Raw genomic sequence first — 26,691 nt, forward strand, 5'->3', positions numbered from 1 at the left:
GTTTCGTCCCCACAAGCACCTGTTCCACAGAAGAGCAGACCGCGGCTCAGAGACTGTCTCCGTCTGGGTCACACATCTGGGTGACGGCAGCAGCAGGTCTGGAGACACAAGTGTCTGACTGCAGACCCTCCCTCTTCCCCGCGGGCCCCTGGCTCTCACAGCGTGGTCCCCGGACCGTGGCAGCTCGGGCGCGGCTCGGAAACCTGTTAGCAAGGCCAACGGCCTGCCCCGATCTCGGGCTCGTTAAAGGGCAGGTTCTGAGGTTGGCTCCAGCGCCCTGTGTTTTAGTGCCCCGCGGGTGCCTCTGACGGACGTCTGAGGACGACTGGCCTATGCTGTCACGTGTGTGACCAGCAGAAAGGCAGATGGATTTAGAAGGATACCTGAGGACAGCGCAGAAAGGGCAGTTGCCGTCCTCAGGACAGCCACCTCTTTCCCCCACCCCGGCCCACCTGGAGCCTCCTTGTAGGACCCTCAGGATCCTGGACGGTTTCCTCTCCAGGCAATGTGTGGTCCTCAGGAGTCCAGCGCTGGACAGACACAGCGGCCGCGAAGGCTGCCCTTGGCAGGGGGTGCGCCCCTAAACCAGGGGCAGGCGAGTCACATGATCAAAGTGGGCAGGTGGACGGCCGTGAGGGTGCTGGGCTCCTTGGGGATGGGAGGCCTTGGGCTCCAGAGGCAGCTAATGGATCTCCGTGTTGTCTGAGCTTCTGGATTCTAATGCTGGAAATGTGGATTTTTATGAACCTTCTCATTTTTAACGTTGGCAACTGAATCGAACTGTAACAAATGCTAACACATGTCAGAGAGCTGTTGTGGCCCGTGGACCACGGTTTCTGTCGGAAGTTCCTTTATTATGGAAGACTTCTATGGGGCTTTCTCAGGAGCCCAGAAAGTAGAGATAAAGATAAATGATAACTGTTAGGCATTTTGGTGATTCATTATTATGTAACATGATCAGATGTGTGCTTGGTGGCATGTGGCCTGAGGGACAGCAGGATGATCCCATGGCCCAGAGTGAGGCGTTGGCTGCTGGTGGCTCACTAGCGGTGTCTGCTGTAGACTTCAGAGACGGTGTGAACTACACGTTCCCCGCCCTGTGACCGGCTGCTTCCTCTGTGCCAGGCGCTGGGGTAAGGCCTCGACCAGTGCCATCCCGCGTGGGTGTCTGTGTCTCCACTTTGTGCCAGCGGGAGGCCAGGCCGCGTCCAGGCCCACATCGGGCTGATGTCAGGACGCTACCGCCCCTTCCCCCGTCTAGATGTCTGAACTACAACCCAACGTCGTACTACAATTGCAAAGATACGTTTTATTCTTGAAACGGGAGCTCAAGGGAAGTTGAAGATACTATTACTTTGTGGCTGGAAAAATTGGGTTGGCCAAAAAGTTCGCTTGGTTTTTTCCCTATGACGGCTCTAGTATTGCTTAGTTGTCTCGAACTTTATTCAAAACAATGTTGTTAGATTCGATTGTGACACCTGCCATAGCGTGCATTTAAAAAAAATTATCAAAATTGGTGAATTTTTGTGTAGCCATTTTAATTGAAGATGGAAGGAAACATGCAACATTTTTGGCATATTATGCTTTATTATTTCAAAAAGTAAAAATGCAACTGAAACACAAAAAAAGATTCATGCAGGGTACGGAGCAGGTGCTGTGACTGATCGGATGTGTCAGAAGTGGTTTGCGAAGTTTTTTGTGCTGGAGATTCCTCGCTGGATGATGCTCCACGGTTGGGGAGACCAGTTGAGGTTGAGAGCGATCAAATTGGGACATTAACTGAGAACAATCAATGTTCTATCATGTGGGAGATGGCTGGCACACTCACAACATCCCAATCAATAAAGTCACTGGTGAAAATGAAACACGTGTCTTTTATTTTATGGAAACAAACTGCGCGGACTTTTTGGCCAGCCCACCACTGTGTGGCGGAGAAAGAAGAGCCTTGTGTGTCCGTGAGCGGGCCCAGGGCCTGAGCCCTCTCTCTGCTCTCTCTCCTCAGTCTGCCGACCTGCGGGAAGTCATGTTTATGGCTCTCGTAAAGGACAGACCCAAGTTCGTCCGCCTGTTTCTGGAGAATGGCTTGAACCTGCGGAGGTTCCTCACCAGCGACGTCCTCACCGAGCTCTTCTCCCACCACTTCAGCACTCTGGTCTACCGGAACCTGCAGATCGCCAAGAACTCCTACAACGACGCGCTCCTCACCTTCGTCTGGAAACTGGTGGCCAACTTCCGAAGAGGCTTCCGGAAGGAGGACAGAAATGGCAGGGACAAGACGGACATGGAGTTTCACGTAAGTACCGGGACCTGGACCTCCACCTCTCCCACTCCCTACCTCATTGCCTAAAGTAGCAAACGCATCGGCCTTCCAATTCTTTTCTGCTGCCTTTACTTAAGATGAGTGTCTCTGCTGAGTTGTTTTCTGACGTCCGCGTTGTGCTCTGGGCTCTATTTATTTCAGGCGACTCGTTGCAGTTTGCCTTGATTGCAAAGCTTGGCATAGCGCACGCGCTTTCGGAAGCGTCTGGGGGGGCGTGGGGGTGCATGAATGGCTGCCGGCTCAGGTCTTAGCCTTTTGGACATGACCTACCTAACATTGCTCTCTGCTGCCCATGTGAAGGACTGGAGAACGTCCACGTTTTCTCTTGTGGATAAAAGGGCAGCAGATATTCCCGAACGGATAACCCAGGTTCCCTGGGAGAGGATGTTGTGAATGCAAAGCCCGTTATTCTCTAGGCTTTCCTATCTAAGTACATACAGGCCCAGGTCCCAACCGCTGGCACCTGCAGCTCTTTGCTGATGGTTCGCTCTGAGCCCGATGCCCCCTCCCCGTGCGGATAGATGATTCTGAGGCACATGTTCTACGTGGATTCCTAGGGCTGCCTAGCGGGACTGATCTCTGGCTAACCACTGTAACAGCTTGTTGACAATGCTCCTTAATGGGTTCTTTCTTTTCGGCTTTCATTCCCTCAGTCTCTTATTGGTTTTTCTGGGATCACCTCTCAAATAAACAACTTGTCTCAGGATGGCTTCTGGGGAAACTAGGTCTCTCTTAGTGATTCCTTTGTGATTCTAGGATTTTAATATGGGTGTGTATATTGCAAAAACTGAAATGACTTGGTGCTTGGAAGAAATGGAGGTGTTTAGAAAGCTTCTCTTTGTCACTATTTCTGTTAAACCTTCTGCAGGATCCACAGCTGTGCCTGAACCTATCTGGACCCTGGCAGAACCTAGACACAGAAAAATAGACATGTAGTGGTTTCCTGTCTGCTAAGACTCCATTGGAAGGCATGGGATGCTGAATAGGGGCGGGGGCTCTAATTAATGTATTAGGAATCGAAACTCCAGAGACATAAACCATAACTTTATGTTGTGGTAATTGAACATAAATTACAACAAAGTTAGAATGTGGTTGGAACAGTTTTTCTGGATGAGAAATCGATTTCTGTGAGGGAATTGCTTTCTCTTCGGCTGTCGGAAGTCATTCAGTTTTTAAATTGTTCTCCGCGCTGTGGCCCCACGATACCTCTCTGTCCAGTTTTACATCGTCTGTTATGGTGGATAAAAGGTTTTGTGTCAAATCGCACCACCAGGTGAGTCTCGTAGCTGAGCCTCACCTCCCTGTGCTGGTAGGATGGGCTCACCCACCCGGTTCTGGAGCTTCTGCAAGCGGGGGTGTCTCCCAGGGGCTGTATCCGCACCCCGTTTTTGCTCTGGGAGCTTTGCAGCTAAAGCGACGCCCCCTTTGCCCTCGCTGACCACACATTCTCACCCTCCCAGGACGTGTCTCCTGTTACTCGGCACCCCCTGCAAGCGCTCTTCATCTGGGCCATTCTGCAGAACAAGAAGGAACTCTCCAAAGTCATCTGGGAGCAGGTAAGTGTGCAAGCCCACACTGAACGTGTGTGTGCCCTGCTGTGGTTGATCCGACCCTTTCCAGAGGCTCACACCCACTCTAACGCGTCCTCCGTGGACTGGGATGGCTGCTGTCCGGTGAATGCGTGTGGATGCAGGTGGGCTGGGGAGGAGAGGTCCCTGGAAGGGGGTTGGGCTTGGGGGAAGATCCAGGAGGCGCCTACTTCTCAGGTGTGTGTGTGGGCGGTGTGATTGTTGTCCAAGTGGACGAGCTTGTAAGTTTAATTTTTAAAATCAGTATCTAGCTTTACTGCACAATGGACAGGAAGGAGGGCCTGGACACAGTCTGCTTTGGGGAACTTGCTGAGATTTTTCTTTGTAGTTTAGCACATACGGATGTTCTGTAAGTGATGTATGGGGGTTGAAAAGAAGTTACGCTCTGTTTTTAGAGCATCAGATTGGGCGCTGACTACGGAGTTCACACATAGTCTGACTTCACACAGGTTGGGTTTCCCAGGGCCCGATCCACTTGCCCCCTCTGAACTGTGAGAGTTGATGCTGGGTAGTCGGGTCCCCCTGTCATAGCCTTGCTGTTGTTCTGGGTGGCACGCACCTCGCTCTCTTCCTTGGATACGCTGATTTCATGTTCAAGTCAATCGTATGCACACTGCGCGTTTTGCTCTGAGTCATGACGAACAGTTCAGATTTTGCCATTTCTGCCTTTGCCACGAGTTCGTCCCTGTCTGACGTTAGTGTTGACTCAACCACTTCCAAGAACTGCAAGTCAGCCCTGACGCTCTCCCGTTCTCCTGCAAGACCAGGGGCTGCACTCTGGCGGCCCTGGGGGCCAGCAAGCTCCTGAAGACCCTGGCCAAGGTGAAGAATGACATTAACGCCGCCGGGGAGTCCGAGGAACTGGCCAACGAGTACGAGACCCGCGCGGTGGGTAAGCCTCCTCGACGGGGTGTCCCGTGGGCGCAGGCATGCCAGGGGCCCACGTGGCTCTGTGGCACTCATGTGCCAGGTGGCAGAGGTCAGTGGCATGTCCATGCACCTCGATCCAATTTGTGGGCTGCAGACCACACGGCTGGGGTCTGTGTGTCATGGCAGAAGCCACAGGCCCCCAATCCTGGTGTTTGCTGACTTTTCTGAGAATGCAAGTGGGCAATCTCGGGCTCTCTCACCCCTCTCTCACTCCCCAGGTCCAGGTCCTAAGTAACTCAGCACCACAGGGAGGGGCGATGTGTGTTGTTTTGGGGGCTATTAAGAAACTGTGACAGGTCTGAGGTTTCACCTGTCTTGCAAGTCATCCAGTTAGCTTGTCAGTTTCATATATATATATATATATATATATATATATATATATATATATATATATATATATATATGGTGATAGGGCCCCAAACCCCTGGTTTACCACTCAGGGCAAAGGCAGCAGCCAGAGAAATGTCTTGGGTTGGTCCCCCAGGCCCTGACTCCCCTTCAGTGATATGAGTGAGGGCTGCTGCTGCCTGCCCTGCAGCTCCCCAAAGTCAGGGGGTGCGGACCTCCTTGTGAGGCTGAAGGGGGCCGGCCCGTGCTCCCCTCTGGGGTGAGATTGTGCAGTGCCTGGAATAAGGTGGGGGGGGTGGTGCTGAGCATCGCTCTCCTGGGATGTCTGTCCTCTGCTTGCTAGTCAGCATCCCTGAGCAGAGCTTGTCCGTGACCTTGGCGCGGAAGGCCCTGAGTGAGGCGGGAATGCAAGAAGCCCAGGACCCATGGCCTCCGACAGCAGGGAGTTCAGCCCTGCCCGGCTGGTTTCTTTTTCAGCTGGGAGTTTTCGGTTTGCAGAACGCAGTAGCTAGTGAAAACAGGCCTCCGTTGGTAAAAAAAAAAGTGTCTGATGATTTTTTTTAAGATACTAAATTATGTTAATTTCTGACCAACCTCCACTAAGCAATGGCTTCCAATACTTGGCAAAATTTCCTCTAAGGGTTTGTGCGCTAGTCTCTTTGTCATTAGGTCTCAAAACACAAGCATACCCTTAGCAATAGGTCAGTGTTTTTTTTAGATCTTCTCTGCCTTTTTTGCACTGTGCCTTATCTGCAAAGAAACCTCACTAAAAAGTCCAGAATGTCAATGAGACGGAGGGCTGCCCTGGGCAGGGGGCAGAGGGCCGGGGTGCCCTCCCCAGTGGCCGAGCCCCACCGAAGTGGGGGCTCTGGGTGCTCAGTGCGCCCATTCAGTGTGCATCTCTGGACGCCTGCTGCTTGGCAGCTGGGCTGGGGATGGTGTGTGAGAGGCAAGCGCCTGTGTTGGGTGAAGAATTATGTGGTGCCAGCATTTTCTAGGCTTTTTGCAAAGCGGGTGCTCACACCCTGGCTTTTTTTGAAGTCGGGCATGGCTGGGAGCGGGGCAGGTGGGTCCTGGCCAGCAGCCTCAGCTTTCCCCCTCTGGTGCCTGTGCGGCGGCGGCGACGGCGATGGCAGACCTGTTCACTGAGTGTTACAGCAGCGATGAAGAGCTGGCTGAGCAGCTGCTAGTCTACTCCTGTGAGGCCTGGGGCGGAAGCAACTGTCTGGAGCTGGCGGTGGAGGCGACAGACCAGCATTTCATCGCCCAGCCCGGGGTCCAGGTACACAGCACGCAGTCACCTCCAGAAATGTGCCTTTTACGCTGAGTGTCAGATGCTGTTAGCGACCTTAGGAACCATAATGGTGACAACGAAGCTCACCTGCAGCATGAAAGCCGGGGCAGGAGAAGGTGGGGATGGTGCGGGGACGGCAATGCGCCGGCTTCGGGGGAGGCCTTTGCGTCGGGAGGTGGTGCTGGAGTGTCCACAAAGCAGTCAGTGCGACGCCATCACTGTGGGCTGGGTCTCCAGCCCCCGGACCCCTAGCCAGGTGCATGGGCCGGGCCGGGTTCCACAGGCCCTTGGACCTTGGTTCCTCGCCTGTGAAGTGGGCACAGGTCAGGTGACAGGGAAGGGGTGAGGTGAGGGCTCCGTGCAGTGAGGAGCAGAAGGGGCCGGCCCTCTGTCAGCTATTGCTGTCACCGCAGTGTCCCCATTCCTAGTGACGACAGTAGAGAGACTGGTACGAAATGGAGAAAGCCAGCAGGGAGCTTTTCTGTGCTGAGTTAAGTTACTGCCGGTGTGCCCAGGTGTCTCAGATCGCTGAGGGGGCCTGTTCCTCCCCACATCCCGGTGGGAGGGGCCTGGGTGTGAGTGCGGCGGGGTCCAGAAGAGATGGACGGGCCACCACTTGTCTGCCCCACGCAGGCTCACGTTCACATCCACAGTGGGCTTTCCAGGCAAGCATCACCGTGTGGTGCTGACGAGGAGTTGGGAGCTCAGAGAGGTTCTGGAACATTCTCTGGGTTGCACCGCTAGAAAGCAGAACTGGGGTTTGATTCCATGTTCATCGTCTGTTTTATGCGTTCTACTGTGCAGCCAATACTTAGCACCGTGTTTGTGAAAACAATCATTTGTGACTGCAGCTAAGCTGGATTGAACGGCAGCAGCCACGAAACGAATCTCACCGTAGAGGGCCCAAGGAAGGGGAGGACTGGGAGTCAGACAGAATTCTCAGTTGTTCGTCACAGCCCTGTAGAGTCCAGGTGGCTAAGGCAGGCAGAGAGGAACCTGGCTTACTTTGGGGAGGTGCAAGGGCCGGGAGGAGAGGTTTGTGCACCATCCTGCGTGTCGCTGCGTTAATAAGGGCCCGTGTACTTTGTCTCTGTTCCCTGTAGAATTTCCTTTCCAAGCAGTGGTATGGGGAGATTTCCCGAGACACCAAGAACTGGAAGATTATCCTGTGTCTGTTTATCATGCCCTTGGTTGGCTGCGGCTTTGTGTCCTTCAGGTATGAAACTAGGGCACATCATAGTGCATGCATGCATGCTCCTGTGCACAGGGCAAAGGCCCAGAACTTAGGGCATTTGCTCCACTGCCTGCAGTTAAGTCTGGGATCCTCTCTGGCTTTCCCTGGGTTTGATTTCAAGCAGGTGGAGGTGGGGCCATGTCTTCACTCTCACAGCAGAGCTCGGATTTGCTAACCATGAAGTGCCAAGGGCTGACCTTTGGCCCGTCCATCTCTGAACACAGTTGGACTCCCTGCCCCAGCTGTGTGGCCGGGTCCACCTGTATCCAGAGGGAGGGCTGTCGCCTGTGCCACGGTGTTTGCTGGGACAGTGAGGACGCTCTTACCCCGTCCAGGAAGAAGCCGGGTGACAAGCCCAGGACGCTGCTGTGGCACTACGTGGCCTTCTTCACGTCCCCCTTCGTGGTCTTCTCCTGGAACGTGGTCTTCTACATCGCCTTCCTGCTGCTCTTCGCCTACGTGCTGCTCATGGATTTCCACCCGGTGCCGCGCCCGCCCGAGCTGGTCCTCTACGTGCTGGTCTTCGTCCTGTTCTGCGACGAAGTGAGGCAGGTAGGACGGCCCCACGCAGGGCGCCTCCTCCCTTTCTCCCTGGGTGGCGTCTCCTTGCACCCCGAGGAGCAGAAGCTGCTTCTAAAGTTCCCAAGTCGTGGTTTTCCCAGATACCTGCTCTCATGAGGTGGAAGCCCACCCACTTTCAGCATCTCGGCCCTCCCGGCGGGATCTCTGAGCAACTAGCGCTCTCCTTGGTCTCTGACTCGCATTCACAGAGAAAGAGCAATTCCTCAGCATCCTGAGCAGGCTCAGAGAGCACCTTGACCTTGGACTGTAAACTGGCTCCCCCATTAGGAGGGGGCAGGATGAATGGCAGGGGGGTGGGAGGGCCTCCCAGCTCAGCACATCCGAGTGCCCAGCGTGTTTCAGTGACCGTGTTGGAAGGTCATATAAGTCCCTGTGGGTTTCAGCAAGTTTGTGTGAGTTATTCATGGTGCTTTCCTGCAGTTTCTTGGGATCTGCACTTTTTTTTGGGCGTCCTCTCTCCACCATGTATGTGGCAGGTGCTCAGCTCCTAATTGTTGAGTAAGTGGATTTCAGTGGCGAAGGGCGGTGCTGTCCCCACACCACGGGAACAAGTGACCCTGGAAAATCCTTTTGGACTCAGCAGTTTACAGATTAGGAGAACTGCTGGTGCTGCTGCTTCCTGCGTCCCTTTTGAGGCCAACCCAGCGTCACACCCGCTCGACACGTGCGGCCTCGGTGCCCACAGCTTATGAGACACTGCGCTCGGTGCTGCAGGAGTTTGGAGGGAGGAACAGCGCTGAGCTCGACCTCGCGGAGTCGCTGCCTAGGAAAGGGGTCTTACATTGGTTTCCACAGCCATCGACCATATCAACTCTGAAGGCGTTTTTCCCCTACAGCTTTGTCCAAGTGCTGCTGCTCTGTCCTTTTGGAAGTCGCTTTTGAATGGGCAGTTTCGACTTGGCAATGCCGCGGATTATGGCGAGGGTGTGGGTTCATGGTTCGGGTTTGGGTTCGGGGTGAGGGTCAGGAGCCTGGTCCTAGGGGCAGCCCTGCCCATTGAGCAGAACACAGCCTTGAAGAGCCTTGTCATGCCTGGATCCCGACACTCGGGGGCGCTGTTTCTCTACATGTGTGCAGGCTCCTGGTGGGGAATCCTCCTTCTGGTTGGGCCCCTCTGACAGTCAGTTCTGCCGGCTGGGTGCAGTCCTGATGAACCCCATTCACACTTGTTAGAACAACCCAAACCAAGCAGGATGGTACAGTTTTAGATTGTGTCTGGGTACCAAAAAATATGCTCTTTAGCGTATTCCCACGTCCCCGGGCCTGGGAGCAGGCGTCGATCTGCTAAACAGGAATTGTAAACCAACGCAGACAGTAAGCTCAAATATTGTTGTTAAATAACTCCTGGGTCCACTGAACGGATGGTGGATGCTTATTTAAAATAAGTTCTGCCACCTTTTTGTGGAGAGCACTGTGCAGTATCGGGGCCCTTTGACCCCCCAAATCCTGACAGATGTGGTGAAATGGGGTCCTGGCACTTTATGAAAATTGTCCATATCTGGCATTCCGTCCAGAAAAGAGGCCTCTTTCCAGGTGTTTTTTCTGAATGTTTTCTCACTGCAGTGGTGCAGTGAGAACCCCAGAACTGATCTACTTAGGGGTTCTCTTGCCATGCAGGCCAGCTTCTGAGGGGTCTCGTGCGCACAGGCCGAGCCTGACTGCACCACGGTGCCTGGTGGTCCGGGAACCCCACAGTCTGTCCCCGGGGACCCTGCGATCTGTCCCCACAGGCTGTACTTACTCTCTGTGGGCTCAGCAGTAAGGATACAGGAGTCCTTGCTGTTGACTTCGTCAGCAACACGTGAACGACAGAACAGCCAGCGTGTACCGCACTTCCCAGGCAGCAGCAGGCGTGTGTCAGGGCTCAGCGGGCACATCGTTGGCTCCAAAAAATCTGGAAAAACGTGCCAAAGTGAGCAAACCTGCAGGCAGCTGACGTTTCCAAGCGACTCACGCCCTCTCTCCGTCCCTTTCTGTGCTGCAGTGGTACATGAACGGAGTCAACTATTTCACCAACCTGTGGAACGTCATGGACACGCTTGGCCTCTTCTACTTCATCGCAGGAATTGCGTTTCGGTAAGTAGTTCCCACCGCTTTCCCCAGTTTCGGGGGGTTTTGGCTTCTCCTGGAAGAAATGGTGAAGGAAAGGTCTCTGACGTTCAAGGCCAAGAGAAGCCTGTCCAGCCCCCGCCCCCCAATCAGAGGTTGTTACCGAAGACCACTGTCTCTGCTGCCTGGAGACACAGAGAGCTGGCGTACCATTGTTTCCTCTCCTTCCCTCCCTCCTGGTGATCTGTAATTGAGGGGGGACCCTTCCCGGTTTTTCATCTGTGCCCATAGAACTCGGGGAGAGACCATTAGAAACTGGGGAGAGTAGAGAATGAAGAGGATGTTAAACACCACACAGCGTTTTCATTCTGGGCTGTACAAGCTTCAGAAAGGCCGTCAACTTGAACCTGAAGGCTGGTTATGGAGCCTGCCCTCCTAGTTATAAGCATATTTCCAACCTAAAAGCAATCTCATGAGAAAAACCGATCTAAAATTATGGCCAAGGGCAAAAAGCAATGTGCAAGCCTCAGGATGGAGAAATGGGGGTCCACCCAACACCACGGCTCACGTCGCCTGCGTCTGCACCCCTCCAGGCCTGCCTTCCCCACACACGAGGGCCCCCCAAAACCTGGAATGTATCTATAAAAATTGTGTGTTTATTCTTACATGTTTAAACTTCAGTCACCTTCCAAGTCCTCTCCATCTGATGCGATGCACCTATCGAGATGTTTTTTCTACTGCTCAGAACAGGTTTTGAACTCGCTGATTTTGGTGGCTTCTGGTATTTTTTGTTTCACCTCTTCCACGTTGGCAAAACATTTCCTTTTGAGGATATTTTTCATCCATGGAAACAAAAAACAAGTTGCTTGAGGCGAGGTAGGGAGGGATGAATAGGGAGGGTGGAGCAGGAGCTGAACACTCAGCACAGTGTGGGCAGGTGCACTTGTCAATCACCCATCGTGAAATGGGCAAACACACTGAAAAAGTCTTCAAAAAAAAAATTCACTGAAACCAAACGCAGCCTCTCACAACAACGCCAGCCAGGCACACTGATAGAGACGGGTTCCTAGAACATGCACCTGAGGAAGGGAGACTGTCCTACAAGGGGCCCGCCCTCCAGAAGATAATTCCCGTTTTGGGGTTTCCCCTTGTAGCTCGCAGGGAAAGCTTGCGAGAGGAGACTCCCAATGAGCGCTCACGCTGCGATTTCAAGGGTGTAAAAACTCAATTTCTTCCTCTAGTAACCTCCTTTTCTCCTTGGGTTAAGAGCCCAGCATTTGAATCACAGTTGGTTGGAGGTTATTTCTAGAGCATCCCAGTTAAGAAAGTACAGGTGGTTTTCAATTCACACCTCAGCAGGTGGTCAGCTAATGACATGATCTGGTGGGATGAGGTAAGTCCCGTTAGGGGAGGCCTGGGCTAGGGTGGGGGTGGGGAGAGTCATCGAAGCCCCAGGAGCCAGGGAGGTGGCGATGATGTCGTGGGGTCTGACAATAGTATCGGAGGATGAAGTACTGAAGTGGCCGGAACCTCTGCAAACTGTTTTCTGTGACGTTCTGGCCTCTGCTGGAGCCCACAAGTGCAGAAGATGGGGTGGCCTTTGGTCTGCAGCGATTGAGGATGGGTGGTGTGTGAGGCCTGCTTCTACTCACTCTCAGACTCTTGGCTGTTTCTTCATCTTTGGTCGTTTTTTAAAAACAAAACTTTGAAATGTCTTGTCAGCGTCTCACAAATGCTGTGCCCCTTCTTTCCACAGGCTCCACCCTTCTAACAAAACCTCACTGTATTCCGGACGAGTCATTTTTTGCCTGGATTACATCATATTCACGCTGAGGCTGATCCACATTTTCACTGTTAGCAGAAATCTGGGGCCCAAGATTATAATGCTGCAGAGGATGGTAAGCACGGGGACTAGCCGGCGCGGTCAACTTCCCAGCCACACCCGGAGTTCCTTCAGTGTTGATAGGAGGGTCCTCTCCAAGAGTGACCGCTGCATTTCCCGTCAGCGAGGTTTGCTCGCCCTGTGTGCTGGCATCTGGGGCCCCTCCCAGGCTGAGATTGAACTTGAAGTGACCGTTAGGAGCAAACAGCATAATTCGGTGCATTGCTAATGAAATACTGACTCAGGTTCGACACTCTACCAAATGCCTCCATTTGAGTCTTAACAATTCACAAAGAGCAACAGCAGGATGGGGACTCCTGCGCCCATTTCACAGATGGGGACAGTGGGTCCTGGGAGGTCATGGCGTTTGTCTGGGGACATGCAGGGAGCGAGAGCCCAGTGCGGGCTGGGACTTCATTCTTACAGCTGTGTAGTGTAGGTGGAGGGAGAGCACCCACAGCCCCTTCCACAGCGTAGTTGCGAGAGAACCACCCACGGACGACGTGGCTTTGCTGACCTTCTTTTCCAGCTGCCGTGGATCTCTCCCGCTTCTGTCTGTAAGTCAGATGGGCGTTTGGACGGGCTCCTCCGGAACTTCCTTTCCAATGCTGGGGCTCTTTGAGTCTGTGGTTTTTATTCAAAGCATAGCTGAGGCCTCACGTCACCATGAAGTCATATTATGGGTGCAAAAAATTTCAAAAAACATTAAAGTGTGCAATTCTTGTTTAATAAGGATGGCTTTGATTTTTCTCCAAAACACAACTAAGGGAGTAATTTGGGGGTTTAAAGGGTATGGCGGTCCCTCCTTTGCTCTCAGGCTGGTCCCTTGTTCAGAAAGCTCCTATCGCAGAGCTGGTTTGGAGACCAGCAAACTGAAATGCATTAGTCGGTTTTAATTCTGGAAAATAGAGTCCCCAGACCCAAAGGTGAGGATGGCCGTGTTTTCAGATTAGAGAGCGAACACTGGGTGGCTTAGCTTCCCCGGGGCCCTGGAACGTCCACTCTCTCTGTGGTCAGCCGAGCGGACCCGAGCCGGGGCACCGCCCTGACTCAGCTCTGGTGTCTTCCCTTGACAGCTGATTGACGTGTTCTTCTTCCTGTTCCTCTTCGCCGTGTGGATGATGGCCTTCGGCGTGGCCAGGCAAGGGATCCTCCGGCATAACGAGCACCGCTGGAGGTGGATATTCCGCTCGGTCATCTACGAGCCCTACCTGGCCATGTTTGGCCAGGTGCCCAGTGATGTGGATGGTGAGCCTGACGTGGCCTGGGCGGGGGCAGCTGGGCGGAGGCTGTTGCTTCCAGAGCGAGCCTCCAGGGCTCCCCGTTATGACCCTCGGGGCTGTCCTGGAAGCACGTGGCCTGAGTTGGGCCAACACCAGGGAGGGAACACTAACCCTCAGAACTTTTCTTGCTCCTGAACAGAATTTTATGTCCGCCTTGCAAGCGTGTGCCTGCCATTTCAGCCTGTCGTTTTTAAACTTTGAAAAAAAAATAGCGTTTCTCATATATTCAGCAGCAGTGTGGCTGGTGAGAGAGACAAGCCCTGTGAGTTCAGAAATGAGTGTTGTGAGATGTACTCTCTCATATAACTGGGCGCCCACTTATTTAAAGACGAGCAATATTGAAAAGTTTGCACTGGAACCTGGGAGTTAAACCTCCAACATCCCCCCGCTGCCAGCTGTGCTTTGGAGGCAGGCTCCCTGTGGCACGGACGGCAGGGACGGCCACTCCCAGGTCACATCAGGGGAGGGTGGGGCACGTGCAGACTGGCGTGAGTCACGGTGAGCTAAGGCCTCACAGTGATGTGATGATCTCTCACAGTAGCCTGGGCTTGTTGCGTCCTGATCTGCCCTGGAAAAATCACCCCGGCGTTTCCCTCGCCCCATTGGCCACATTCCTCAGCTCCCTGCTGTTCTCTCCCTCACCCTGGAGCCCTTGTGCTGTCTTCTGGCTTCTCCTGCGGAGCCTCTTTCAAGATCTGAGAAGCAGCTGTCTTTCCACGCATCAGCGGACAGGCATCTTATTGTCATTACCTGCTGTCTGCCCACTGTGCTCGGGTCCTCCTCAGTGAGCGCGGCTGGTCCTTGGGAGGGCCCTGCACCTGGTTTAGTCCCATGGGAGGCAGCTCTCGGCAACCTGAAGGGCAAGTGGCAGGTGGTCCCGTCCTGCTCAGCTGGGTACCCTGGGAAGCCGCTCGCCTTCTCCATGTCTCTCCGTTCCATTAGGGCAAAACCAGCACCGCCCCATCTTCCCTATAGGGTGGGGCACCCCTCAGCACCCCTCACTCACGCTCAGGCAAGGCTTCTCGCCCAGGGCAACTCCCAGAGGGCCAGGTGCTTCGCCCACTGCCTTCCCTGCGATTTCTCAGTGCGTCCCAGTGAAAGCCCTCCCACCTCCCCTCCAGACTTGCACTTCTTCCAAGGCCCACCCCCCACCCCCCCGCCCCGTTCTTGGGTCTGTCACCGCCATTCACACGGTTGTGCAAATCAGTGTCCTGTCCTGGATGCCTCCTGGGACTTCATCCCCTGTGTCCCATTCGCCAGCTAGTGGTGTTGATTTATGTCTGCTGTCCTTGAGATCCAGCCACGCTTACCTTCACCACCGCCACCACTGACCCACCCTGCCTGCTTGGCTTGCAATGGCGCCCGTCCCTCTGTCCCACCCCATTCCCTCTGGGTCCTCGTCCCCTGTGCCACAGCCAGACCGGTGCTCTGGCGAAGAGACTGTCCTGCGTTGTTCCTCCGCCGGAAGTGGTCTGATGGCTGCCCGTTGTTTTCAGTGGGCAGAGGGGAGACCGTCCTTCAGGGGAGCTGTTTTGAGGGAGCTGCCTCCGCTCTGCTCGCAGAGCCCACAAGCGTGTGCTTCCTATTGCTTCTCACAGGCGGAGCCTTTGAACTTGGGCGGTTGCTTCTCTGCCTATCCAAAGAGGCGGCAGCGCCCCCAGGGCCTGGACCTTGTCCGCCTCGCCCTTGTACCTCCTGTCCTCGCAGAGTCCCTGGCTCCCACTAGCTGCTCAATAAACACTCATTGCACTCGAGTGGGTGAACGTGTGACTCTAAGGCTTCACCCTGGTTGGATAAAGAGCGTCAGAACAGTGACCGACACATCGAGTGGTCTCCGTCCTGTGTGTGTCCCCCCCCCCCCCCCCCCCCCCCCCCGTGGCCCGGCACAGCCCCTGCAGGGGTCCTCACACAGCCTCTCGGTCTGCCCCCCTCAGGTACCACGTACGACTTCGCGCACTGCACGTTCACAGGGAACGAGTCCAAGCCGCTGTGCGTGGAGCTGGACGAGCACAACCTGCCGCGCTTCCCCGAGTGGATCACCATTCCCCTGGTGTGCATCTACATGCTGTCCACCAACATCCTGCTGGTGAACCTGCTGGTCGCCATGTTCGGGTGCGTGCTCCGCCAGGCGCGCTGGACCATGCGGGGTGGGGGGCGCGGGGGCGCGCGGGGGCGCGCGGGGGCGGGGCTGGAGGGACCAGGGCGGAGTGTGGAGGCCACCTTTGGGGAGCATCCACGAGAGCTCTGGGGACAGGTGCTCTGAAGTGGGTGGGGCCTCAAAGGGTCTGTATTAAAAATACAACGCATCTCTGTGAGCGGTGCGGGAAGTTAATTTGACCCTGGGCACCCGACCACCCTCCGGTACACCCAGGCTCTGGGTGTTTAACAACCATTTAGTAATGTCCCCGAGCGTGGTGAGGTCGGCGTGACCTCGCCTCCAAGGTTCTTGTTTTCACGGAATGCAGGCGTATGGATTCTAGGGCTCAAAGGACTCTGCCTTTATGTACCTGCTGCTTTAAGATTTTCAGCTTAAATCCAAATAGAGTCAGGCGAGTGCCTCCCCTTTGGGGCTCAGGTCTACGGAGGCTGAGGGAGAGCGGGAGCGATGGTGTGAAATATGTTCATTGCCTTTGGCAGTTCTTCTTAGTACATTTGGAAAATCGTGGTTTCCCGTCCCCTCACCCTCCTTAGGAGCGTTTCAGAGAGTGCCCCGTGGTGGTTTCAGTGGGAACACCTTCCGGTTTTGGCTGTGCCTTTGAAGCAGATAGTCATTTTGAGTACGTGAATCCTGGCACAGACAGACAGACAGACACTTTGGCAACAGAATGCAACTTAAAAATTATCTGCTAAACTTTGAGGTGGAAGAGAAACCCTTGGATGGGGCCGGGTGGGGCGCGTGCCTCTGGGGAGGTCGCGCATCAGAGGGGCTGAGCAGGGAGTGGTCACTGGGTTTTCCGGGGTGAAAAGAGAAGTCCTCACGCTGTGGCCGTGGGGACGTTTCTGAAAGGTCACTGCTCTGCTGAAACTTGTGGAAGGGTTTCAGTCTTTCCCACAGCGTTCAGGGTCAATTTCAGGCTCCTCAGCCTGTCCCAGAGGCCGTCTGTGACCTGGCCTTGGCACACACCTTCAGGCTTCACCCCTGCTGTCTGTCCTGGGCAGGCACCTCACGTCCATCCGTCCCTGAGCTGGGTGATCTGTCACGCCCGATGCTTTCGTGAATGAACGCTGGACCCTCTGTTGGGATTACCTGTTCCATCGCGACTTCCTCCTGCCCCGTTCCTGCTTGCCCTTTAAGGAACCAAGTGTCATCCTTTGCCCAGGTGGTCCCTGGTGACCCCCCCTCCCTTGCGTAGATACCCCCTCGGGCCGTGTGCACAGCGACAGCCTTCTCTCCTTGCAGGCGGTCAGCTCCGGATGGTGGAGCTGGTGCCTGTCCTCAGCACGCGGCGCTTTCCGGGTTTGCTCACTGAGTGGAGGGAGCGGGTTCTTTCCCGTGTTTTGTTCATTATTCAGTACCGTCAGGAGCTTAGCAGCCGGGTCTCCTGTTGACTGAGAAGCATCAATGGTGAATGATGGGCCAGCGAGGGATTCATTGTATAATGTTTCATATCTGTCCGGTGCCAGGCGCCTGGGCCACTGAGATTGTGGCCGTTATTCCCATGTGGGTGTAAAGAGGGCATGTGCGACCCCCTCCCTGCCCCTGCCTGCTGTCCGGGGAAGGACTGAGGAATCCAGAACCCATATGGCTCACCGGAAGCCAGATGACACCATGCTTCCGAGAGTCCCCAGGCCTGGGCGTACAGAGGCCAGGGGACAGGCAAGTCTGTGTCTGCGTGAGGGCAGGGAAGGGAGGACCAGAGAGGGAGGACGTGGGATTAGGAGGGGGAGGAGGGAACTATTTTACAGTGATAACCTTTCCTGTCAGCCTTCACTTCCCACCCTGGATACTCCCTGTAAAAACCCACCGGTAACATAATCTCTACAGAAATGAAACAAAGAGGCCAAGAGCTCTGGCCGCCACGACCTCCAGGCTCTGAGAACGCAGTGCAGCTCAGTGAGGCACGGAGTGGACGGTCACTCAGAGCTGTCCCAAGTCTGTGTGCTGCGCCCTGTGCGCAAAGGCCACTCCTGAGGCCCATGACACACCTGTACTCTGTTATCTGCATGACAATCAGTGGTAGCATTTGGAGCAGCGAGGGGCTGGGGCCCAGCCTGTCATTCTCAGGTCCAGGATGCACTCAGGGTCAGCAGCCCTGGCCACACTGCTGTCCGGCTTGCCTGTGTCCATTCGAGGCTCAACCGTAGGTCCTTGACCCACGAGGCCTGGGCTGTTGTGCTGCACCCACTGTCCCTCATTCATTCACTGCTTAACTGTGACAATTTGGGGACATGCCTTCCCTCGGGGGGACTCCTAGACCAGTCCTGACACTTAGGAGCCCCTAGAACGGCCCCCTTGCGGTCCTTGGGCTAAAAGGTCAGAACGTGGTTTCTGGCAGGTGTGGTAGGCACACTGGGCTTCTTCTGCCTGCCGACAGCCTCGTGCTGCGACCTGGGTTGGGCACCGCATCAGAATGTTTAGGTGCAGGCAGAAGCCTGCAGGCGGCGCTCTGGCGAACTTGAACGCCCACGCTTGCTCGGGAGTTTTAACTCAGTGTTGGAGCGCTCTCCAGCCGGTGTTCAACGGGGAAAGGAAATGGACGCAAACGTCTGTGATAACTCTACACCGAAATGACCAATCACAGGCCCTGTGTGGCTCCTCAGGGACACGAAGTGACGTCAAAGTCAGTAAAGGACTCTGGGTCGTCTTCACACAGAGTTGTCCACTTACAGGCACCCCGTCCAGGAGGCGAATCCACCCCAAGCCTTTCTTCGGAACTCTGCACCCGCACCCTGGTCCAGGGTGATTTCTCAGAACGAAACGTGTATTTTCCATCTTATTTGCATATGCAGGAAAGTAGGGACAAAAGGAAAGAGTCACCCGGCAGAGCAGCCTGAAGGAGGCTATTGAAGTGAAGCGAAAGGTCCTTGTGATAGCAGCCAATAGCTACTGTTTATGGACCCTTTCTCGTGTTAGGCACGCCCAGGTGCTTCCGGTGCGTGACTCCCTTTACCTGCTGTCCCTTCGTGCCGGTGCGGCCTTATTATCATTTACAAATGAAGAGCTTGAGACAGAGAGAGGTCAGAGCTGCTGGTGAGGGAAGGGATGGGCTCAGAAACAGTCATACAGTGTAGCCTAAGGCAGTGTGGCCTCGACTACTGTGATACACAAGCTGCATGGGAAGGCTACTTACCAAGCCCTGCGGTGCACAGAGGACCGAGTGACTGATTGTGACAGGGGCTGGAGGTGGGGCTAGGGTCTGCAGCAGCCGTTGGCATGGGTGACATTTGCTCAGAGGACCGCAGTCCAGGAGCCTGGAAGGTGGTCTGGGGAGGATGCACAGCGCGGATGGTGGGCAGGGTCAGGGACTAGGATACAGAGAACCTTTTGTGTCGCGTGATAGGGTTTGCCCATTTTCCTGTAGGGCGATTTCTCGGTCCCGACAGACACAGGCCGCTGGCGCCCCCTTGGCTGTGTGGCGCTGATGGCAGTAAACGAAATCTAGTCAGCGCTTCAAAAATCAGTGCGGCGGGACCTCTGCTTGTCTCTTACTGGAGGCTTTGAATCTGCTTGTTTTTGATGCTGCAGAACGAGAGGGGACCCAGGATGTGGGGAACACACTACCTGTCTGCAGGGACATGGGAGGGTGCAGATAAGTCTTCGTCTCGGGGTCATGGACAGGGCTGGCTGGAGACGGCCTGCCTGCGGGCAAGGAGTGACAGGAGGAAAACGCCCGAAATCTGAGAGCTGCAGGAGGGGTTTACCTGATTAAATTCTAGCCTCTGAGTGTCTTGTATTTCAATTTATTATCAATTCCACCATTTTTTTGGCACCTACTTTTTTTTGTGAATTTTTTGCAGACTTTTCATTCTGGTCTGTTGATCAAGCTTTCTATTTTGGTTTTTACTACCAAATGGCTTTAATTGCTGCTTGAGAAATAGCATTTTAACATCTCATTATTCTTATTCAAACTTTCCTGGCTTGTCTTGTATATTTAATCATATGGAGGCGCCTAAGCCTCATCTTTCTGAAATCCTTTTTCTTCCTCCTTTAAAAAAAAACATTTGTGAATTTTATGATGATGATGTTAACTTTGTAGGAACATTTAGGGGAAGTTGGCGTTTTTTAAAAAATCTCACCATCCACAAAAAATGGTGTGACTCTCCATTTGTTCGCCCATGTAGGTTCTCAGTGAAGTTTTATAGTTTCATTCATATGAATCTGGCAGATTTTTGTTACATTTTTTCTGGCCATTTTTGTTGTGAATGAGATATTGTTTTTAATATAAGTATTTTTCAATAACCACTTTTTGATGTGTAGGAAGGCTATTAAAGTTTTGCTCATTTATTTTGGAATAATTCTCCTTACTGAATTCTTTTTATTCTCTTTTCTTTTTTATCATGTCATGGGAGCTTCCTCCTATTTCTTATTTATTATGCTCTTTTCTTCTTCTTTTTTCCCTAATCAGAAATGGATGTTGAATGTTGCCAGAAGGCTCTCTAGCAACTATTGAAATAATATTTTTCCTTTTGATCTGTGCTGGGTTGTGAAAAAGATGAGTTACATAAATGTTCTCACCGTTCAGTCTTCCTCCGTGCATCCTTTTCACATCCTGCTGCATCTCGTTTGGGCCCAGCTATCTGAATCCGAAACATTTGTTATCTCTCGGTAACATTTTCAAGGTCAGTGGATTTCTGGAAGCCTGTCTCTCTGCGGGAGCCCCCGCTTCCTCCTCCCCTCCTGCTCCCAGGCGGGTGCTCACGTGGTCCTAGGTGACAGAGCTCAGTTATCCCCGCCAATCTCCAGCCAGCGGGGGAGCTGAGGACACCAGCTGTCACAGGAGATGCAGAGCAGGGACCAGAGGAGGATCTCTCTCGGGGAAGACACTTTGAGGGTCGTTGGTTGGCAGGGAGACTGAGGAGCATGGGGGTCAGTTGGGGTGGGCGGCAGCCTGGGTGGAGAGGTGGCCTCTGAGCTGCTCCGGGTGTCGGGCTTGCCGAGGGAGGGGGAGTACATGGGCCAGACCGAGAGTCAGCGCCTCCTTTGCAGAAAGGGAAAGCAGTGTCTAGAGAACGTAAACATCGCTTCAGCATTGCTCAATTTCAGCCGTCCCCGGAGAATCCTCATGCCGTTTTGGCTCGATCGGGAACTGACTCGAGAGAGGAAGAACCTTCTGGAAGCTGCTGCTGTGTGGGAAGGTGGACCTCAGCGTGTAAACAAACCTCACATCACCAACCTGGAAATGTGCTATTTACGCAAAGCGGCTTTTGGGTATTAATGTCCAGCAATCAGCCAGCTCACCCACGTCCCCTGGGATGTGGAGGAGGGTGTTTACATTCACCCAGGGAAGGAACGCAGCTCTCTGGGTCCCCCCACCGCCGTGCCCTGGGGTGCAGAGGGAAGCTCTTTGCAGCCAACTGGGTCGTCCTGGGGAGCAAAGGACACAGTGGGATGAGGCAGAGTTCTTTAAAGTGGTGAATTGTACCAATGTGAAGCCTTTTTCACAGGCCCTGGCCTGAATCCATTCTGGACCAGGGGTGGATGACTTCTTGTCTGAGGTCCAGGGATGGATGACTTCTTCACTGGCCAGATGTGATTTATGTACTGAGGCTATGTTGTCAGTACAAGTTTGAGCCTAATTGTCACGTAGGTCGGCCTGGAAAAAGTCCAGCCATTGTTAATATAATGAGAACAGTTTGCGTGACATTGACAACAATGTAACCTGGCAGCCAAGGAGAGGGGACTGGGATGCACATGTGTGAACAATGACGACTTCACTGTGCTAGTCAGTGGGGGTGGCAGACGTTGCTGAGTGAGCATGTGTCCTATGTGGCTGTCACATTCAAAATGACTGGGCGAGTAGAGCAACGAATCTGCATCAAATTTTGTGTTAAGCTTGAACATTCCTGTGCAGAAACTATTTGGATGATTCAGAAGGCTGCAGCTGTGGGCAACTGGTGGTTGGCAGCTTCATCACGACAATGTGCCCACTCACGCATCACGTCTCGTGCAGAGTTTTTTTGGCAAAACGTCAAATCACCCAGGTGACTCAGCCCCGCTACCAGCCCAGATTTGGAGCTCTGTGCCTTCTGGCTTTTCCCAAAACTAAAATCACCTTTGGAAGGGGAGAGATTTCAGACCATCAATGAGATGCAGGAAAATACGATGTGGCAGCTGATGGCGATCGGGAGAACCGTGTGAGGTCTAAAGGTGCCTACTTTGAAGGGGACTGAGGCACCATTGTCCGCTGTACAGTGTTTCTTGTATCTTGTATCTTCTTTAATAAATGTCTCTATTTTTCATATTACATGGCTGGATACCTTCTGGACAGACCTCATATTTGTTTTCCCAAAATATAAAAATTAGTCCTGAACGTAATTTTTCACGGCCGCCTGACGTAATCACGTTGATAACTAACGTGCGAGGCATGCCTTTAGTGTGGCCATTGGGGTTGCTCCTTTGTGCTGCGCGGCGGCAAACGGCCCTGTGTGTGTACCCGCTCACATCCTGTCTGTTCTCCGCACCTCCTGAGTCTTGGGGGAAGTTTCCAGAAGAAAAGTCACTGAGTTGGAGGGATTTTTAAGGCCCTTGGCCAATGGGAGGGCATGTTATTCCTGAGAGAGTCAGTACCTTGGGCCTCTTTGTATCTAACCTAATAATAGGCTAATGAAAAAACAGACTCCTTGAAAGGTCTTGAAATAAAAATAATTTTAGAGTTTTGACTTTTTTTTTGTGATTGAAAAGAAAAAAACAAAACAAAACAAAAACCCCAAGCCAGAAACCATTCTGAGCCCACTTGAAATGGAGTGCGCCAGGTGCTGAGTGGCTGTGGCCGCGCTGCCGGCAGGGATGCTCTGTCCCGTCCGGACCTGAACTATCAGGGTCGGAGCTTCAGATCACTAGTGCCGCACTTGGCAGTGAAACCACAGGTGTGGGGAAGCCCAGGTCTGACCTTGTCTCCTGCTTCTTCCCCGCCAGCTACACCGTGGGCACCGTCCAGGAGAACAACGACCAGGTCTGGAAGTTCCAGAGGTACTTCCTCGTGCAGGAGTACTGCAGCCGCCTGAACATCCCCTTCCCCTTCGTGGTCTTCGCATACTTCTACATGGTGGCGAAGAGGTGCTTCCAGGGCTGCTGCAAGGAGGGACCCGCCGAGCCTTCCGCCTGCTGTGAGTGGCGTGCCCCCATGCGCGGGGATCAGAGGCAGAGATGAATTTCAGGGGGACAGGCTGGGGCCATCGCTCAGCAGGACGGCTCATTCAGCTGCCTCCCGCTCACATCTGTCTGTCTGTCTGTCCGTAAAGCTTGGGCACCGGGCCAGCCAAGGAATTAATTACCGTATTTTACTGTGTATAATGTGCATTTTTTTACCCAAACTTTTGAGGGAAATATAAGGGTGCACATTATACATGGGTAGCACTAACTCTATATCTATATAAATGTTTTTAATTCTTTTATTTATGCTTATGCATTAAAAGTGTAACTGTAGAAAACAGTAGGCAAAATAATACCCTGGAATATGATAATCAGTTTTATTTCTAAATATAAATAAATAAATAATTGGATTAAAAAATTAAAATGAAAGATTTTTTCCCTGAAAGTTTGGGCCAAAAATGTGGGTGTGCTGTATACATGGCAAAATGCGGTCCTCAAGAGAAGGAGTAGATTGAGACCCGGTGTTCGTCCGCGGGGGTGGCCCTATTTGGTGGGGTAACTGCGGGATGGACATAGTAATGATGTAATAGTATGTTGGTTGAGCATGATTTGTGGGATGGTGCCATCACACGACTTTGCTTTGGCTGCCCTTGGCTGCTGTGAAATTTATTCTCTGGGAGACATTAGCCGTCACTCCAGCAGGGCTCTCGACTTTTCCGGTTGTCCTGACGGGGTTAGAAAGCTTGCAGTGGCTTGACTTGTTAAAACAGTTTCGACTTAGAAATTAGAATGCACAGCTCACTATGTTAACCGGCCCAGGCATCGCCAGTCAGGGGGGGCTCCCCCCGAGAGCTCACCTCCTCTCAGCTGGTGGAGCTGTCAGGAAGGGGGGGCAGTTGGCTTGTCCCTGTCTATCTGACTCCCTCTCCCCGACTCAGCACTGCTGTTGCTGACCCTCAGCCCAGGGCGGGTGGAGGTGGAAGAGCAGACAGCCCTTCGTAGAGACAGAGGCCCTGTCCGAGCCTGGCTCCATGCCCTCTGGCCTGGCCCGGGTTGATGTGTGGGTGCTGGGTGGGTCCTTCAGTGGCTGCCCAGCTGGCCCATCACCACAGTCCCCCATGGGCAGTGTTTTCCCTGGAGGCTGCTCCCCTCTGAGCCTCTGGTTTCCAGGGAACCATTCAGCACACGCTCCCTTTGGGGGACCCACCTCCTTCTGGAAGGCAGGGGTCATCGTGTCGGCAGGCCAGTTTGTCCTCTCTCTCGTGTGGTCACCCGTCTCCTCAGCCCTGACACCCTAGGGGCTGCAAGTGGGTCTCCTTCCCCAGGCCTCTCCTTCCCTCTGCTCCAGGGACCAGGGTCTCTCACCCGTGGATTCCTGGTCGCACCCTGGCCACCAGCTCCTTTGGCTGCGGGGAGCACCTGTCCAGCTCTTCTTGCCACATCGGGCTAGGTCTTCTAGATACATGATCCCAGAGCCACAAAGCCAGACAAGTCTCCCTGGTCCACAGACACGTGTTGCCATGTTAACTGCAAAAGGAGGAGAGGGCTCTTTTTATTCATCGGAGGTCGGGAGACTAGGGGAGAGACTGAGCTGGCCTGTTCTCCTGGCCCTCTGACCTCTGACCTGGGTCAGATGATGCATCTCAGGGGCACGGTGGCGTGGCGTGGGGTGGGGGTGCCCAGCAGCAGAGCCACTTCCCCATCAGTCACAGCACCAGGGACCACATGCTCAGGGCCCATGGAAATCTTTTACTTTCTCTTAAACAGCAGGAGAAAAATGAATGAACTTGTAGTCAACAGAAAACATGTTGGAATATATTGGTCTTTATACTAACTCAGTCATAATATATTTTTAATAAACATTGTTTTAATCCAGGAAGGGACATATAAGGGCAAAAGTGTGAGGGCCTAAGGTGACCCATGGGGGCCCGATCGTCCAGAGCTTCCCTGTCTTAGTACTAAATGTTCTGCACCCCACACATCCAGTTAGGGGACCAACTTGTCCCGGTTCACCAGGGACTGTCCTGGTTGTGAAGTTGTAAGTCCAGCATCCCGGGAACCCCATCACTTCCGGGGGCTGCTGGTCACCCCGCCGGGGCCGCTAAAGCCATGAAGGGGCCAGCATGCTGCCAGAGGGGGCCAGTCCGTGACTCAGGCTGGCCCCAGCCCTGGCGCCCGCAGGGTACGCGTTCTCAGCCTCCTGGGGGAGAGCAGAGAAGGGCCACGTTAGGTGTCCGAGCAGGTGGGCTGCAGGTGATTGTATAACGAACCACCCCAAGCCCCGTGGCCTGAAACAACCACCACTTCTTTGCTCGTGGTCCCGTGGGTTCGCCCCTGGTCAGGGCTCAGCTGGGAGGGCTGGTCTTGGCCGCCCCCTGCTCGGTCACTGGGCAGGTGGGCCGTGGGCTGGCTGGGCCTGATGGCCACGTGCACTGGAGTGTGTGTGGGGAGCCTCCGTGTGCCCCAGCTCACGCTCCCTACATGGAGGCTGGGTTTCCATGTCAAGCCGTGGCTGCATAGTCACATGACATCATTTCTGCTGCGTTCTATCGGTCAAGGGACATCACAGGCCCACCCAGATGGAGGAAAGGGCTGGATGCGCAGGCCCCCTGGGAGGGCCTCCTCTCCCGGCTCTGGCCAGTCAAGGGGAAGCGAGCTTCTTGCTGCCCTCCCCGCCTGCCACTCACAGCTAATGTGGGCTGTGCTGGGAGGCAGCCTGTGAGGGGCTTCCTTCCCACTAACTCACCTGCCACAGTAATTAGATTCGACACACTGGAAATGGAAGTGGTTCGCTACCCAGTCCGCTCTGAGCAGTCCAAAATGACCTGTGACACCTTGAACAATTGAAAATAAAATTTCCCACATGTAAGCTGACCCTGTGGACGTGTCTGTCCCCATTTGCTGTGCCTTTCGGAGCCTCACCGAGCTTAGGAAAGTGAAGGCAGATCTTGAAGAAGTAGCCTCTTCATGCCTCTCAGTACTGAGCGGAGCCCCTTTGCCAGTCTCCCACAATGGACGCATTTCACGAGTAGTCGGAACATCTGCTATGTTTTCCTCTCTTGAAAAGCGCCTTTGCCGAGCCCTTGCTCTCTGAGCCGCACCTGTGACAGGTGTGGGAGTTAGAGAGATGCACACGTGTGCTTCCAGAGCGTGACCTTTAGCAATTTGGGATAGAAGGGGGTGCCTCGATGGGTATGAATCATTCACTTAGTCTCATCACTTACGTTCTAGACAGACACCAGGAACCAGCGCAAAAGTCCTCACAAAATGTCTGAATAGTGCTGGATAAGACAGAACCTATCCTGGCCCTCCAGCAGGAGCAGAACGAAAGTGAAAGAGCTTTAATTGGGAAGTGTGGGAAGCACCCATTTTACAGAACATGTAGGGCACCAGGAGACCTACATTGTGGACGCCTAAACCCCAGACCAGAGTGAATCAGGGAAGACTTCCTGGAAGAAGGGGATATTTACATTGAGACCCAGAGGATGAGCTGGAATTTAGCCAGGCAAAGGGGCAGAGGCTGGGAGGGGGCCACAGAGCAAGCTGTGGTCAGGAAGAGGAGGAAGTCGGGGTTGTCCCATGAGAGACGAGAGGGGTCTCTGGAGACGAGGGCTGCAGAGGGACTAATGAAAGACCCCGGGCCGGTCCCTCAGCCAGGTTCTAGCTCCAGATAGTCCCCCTGCCTCCTGTCCCCAGCCCACCATGTCACAATGTGTCATCCTAAATCCCAGGGGAAGGGAAAATGTAGATGGAAGACACGATAGAGCAAGAAATGGTGACAAGTCGAGAAGCACCCCTTTGACAATAGTGCACCCCTTTGCTGAATGAACTTGTTTCCCTGAACTGGAAGTGAACCAAGATGTGTCCCCAGACCAAAGCGATGCCTTGCAGATGCTGATGCTTCTTCTTGTGACTTGGCAAGGAGCA

At 53.7% G+C, this 26,691-nt stretch overlaps 1 protein-coding gene across 1 annotated transcript in view; it reads left to right on the top strand.

The window, feature by feature from the left end:
• The window catches only part of TRPM8 (transient receptor potential cation channel subfamily M member 8), a 70,855-nt gene that overhangs the window by 33,088 nt on the left and 11,076 nt on the right, over positions 1–26,691 (top strand). Inside the window, exons 12-22 of the mRNA XM_024563974.4 lie at positions 2,003–2,293; positions 3,781–3,876; positions 4,672–4,801; positions 6,324–6,469; positions 7,585–7,697; positions 8,051–8,267; positions 10,282–10,373; positions 12,103–12,244; positions 13,305–13,476; positions 15,446–15,623; positions 22,588–22,778. Coding sequence (XP_024419742.2) covers positions 2,003–2,293; positions 3,781–3,876; positions 4,672–4,801; positions 6,324–6,469; positions 7,585–7,697; positions 8,051–8,267; positions 10,282–10,373; positions 12,103–12,244; positions 13,305–13,476; positions 15,446–15,623; positions 22,588–22,778 — 1,768 coding nt within the window. The remainder of the gene's footprint in view (positions 1–2,002; positions 2,294–3,780; positions 3,877–4,671; positions 4,802–6,323; positions 6,470–7,584; positions 7,698–8,050; positions 8,268–10,281; positions 10,374–12,102; positions 12,245–13,304; positions 13,477–15,445; positions 15,624–22,587; positions 22,779–26,691) is intronic.

This window comes from Desmodus rotundus, chromosome 2, assembly GCF_022682495.2.
Source record: "Desmodus rotundus isolate HL8 chromosome 2, HLdesRot8A.1, whole genome shotgun sequence".
Classification (NCBI taxonomy): Eukaryota; Metazoa; Chordata; class Mammalia; order Chiroptera; family Phyllostomidae; genus Desmodus; species Desmodus rotundus.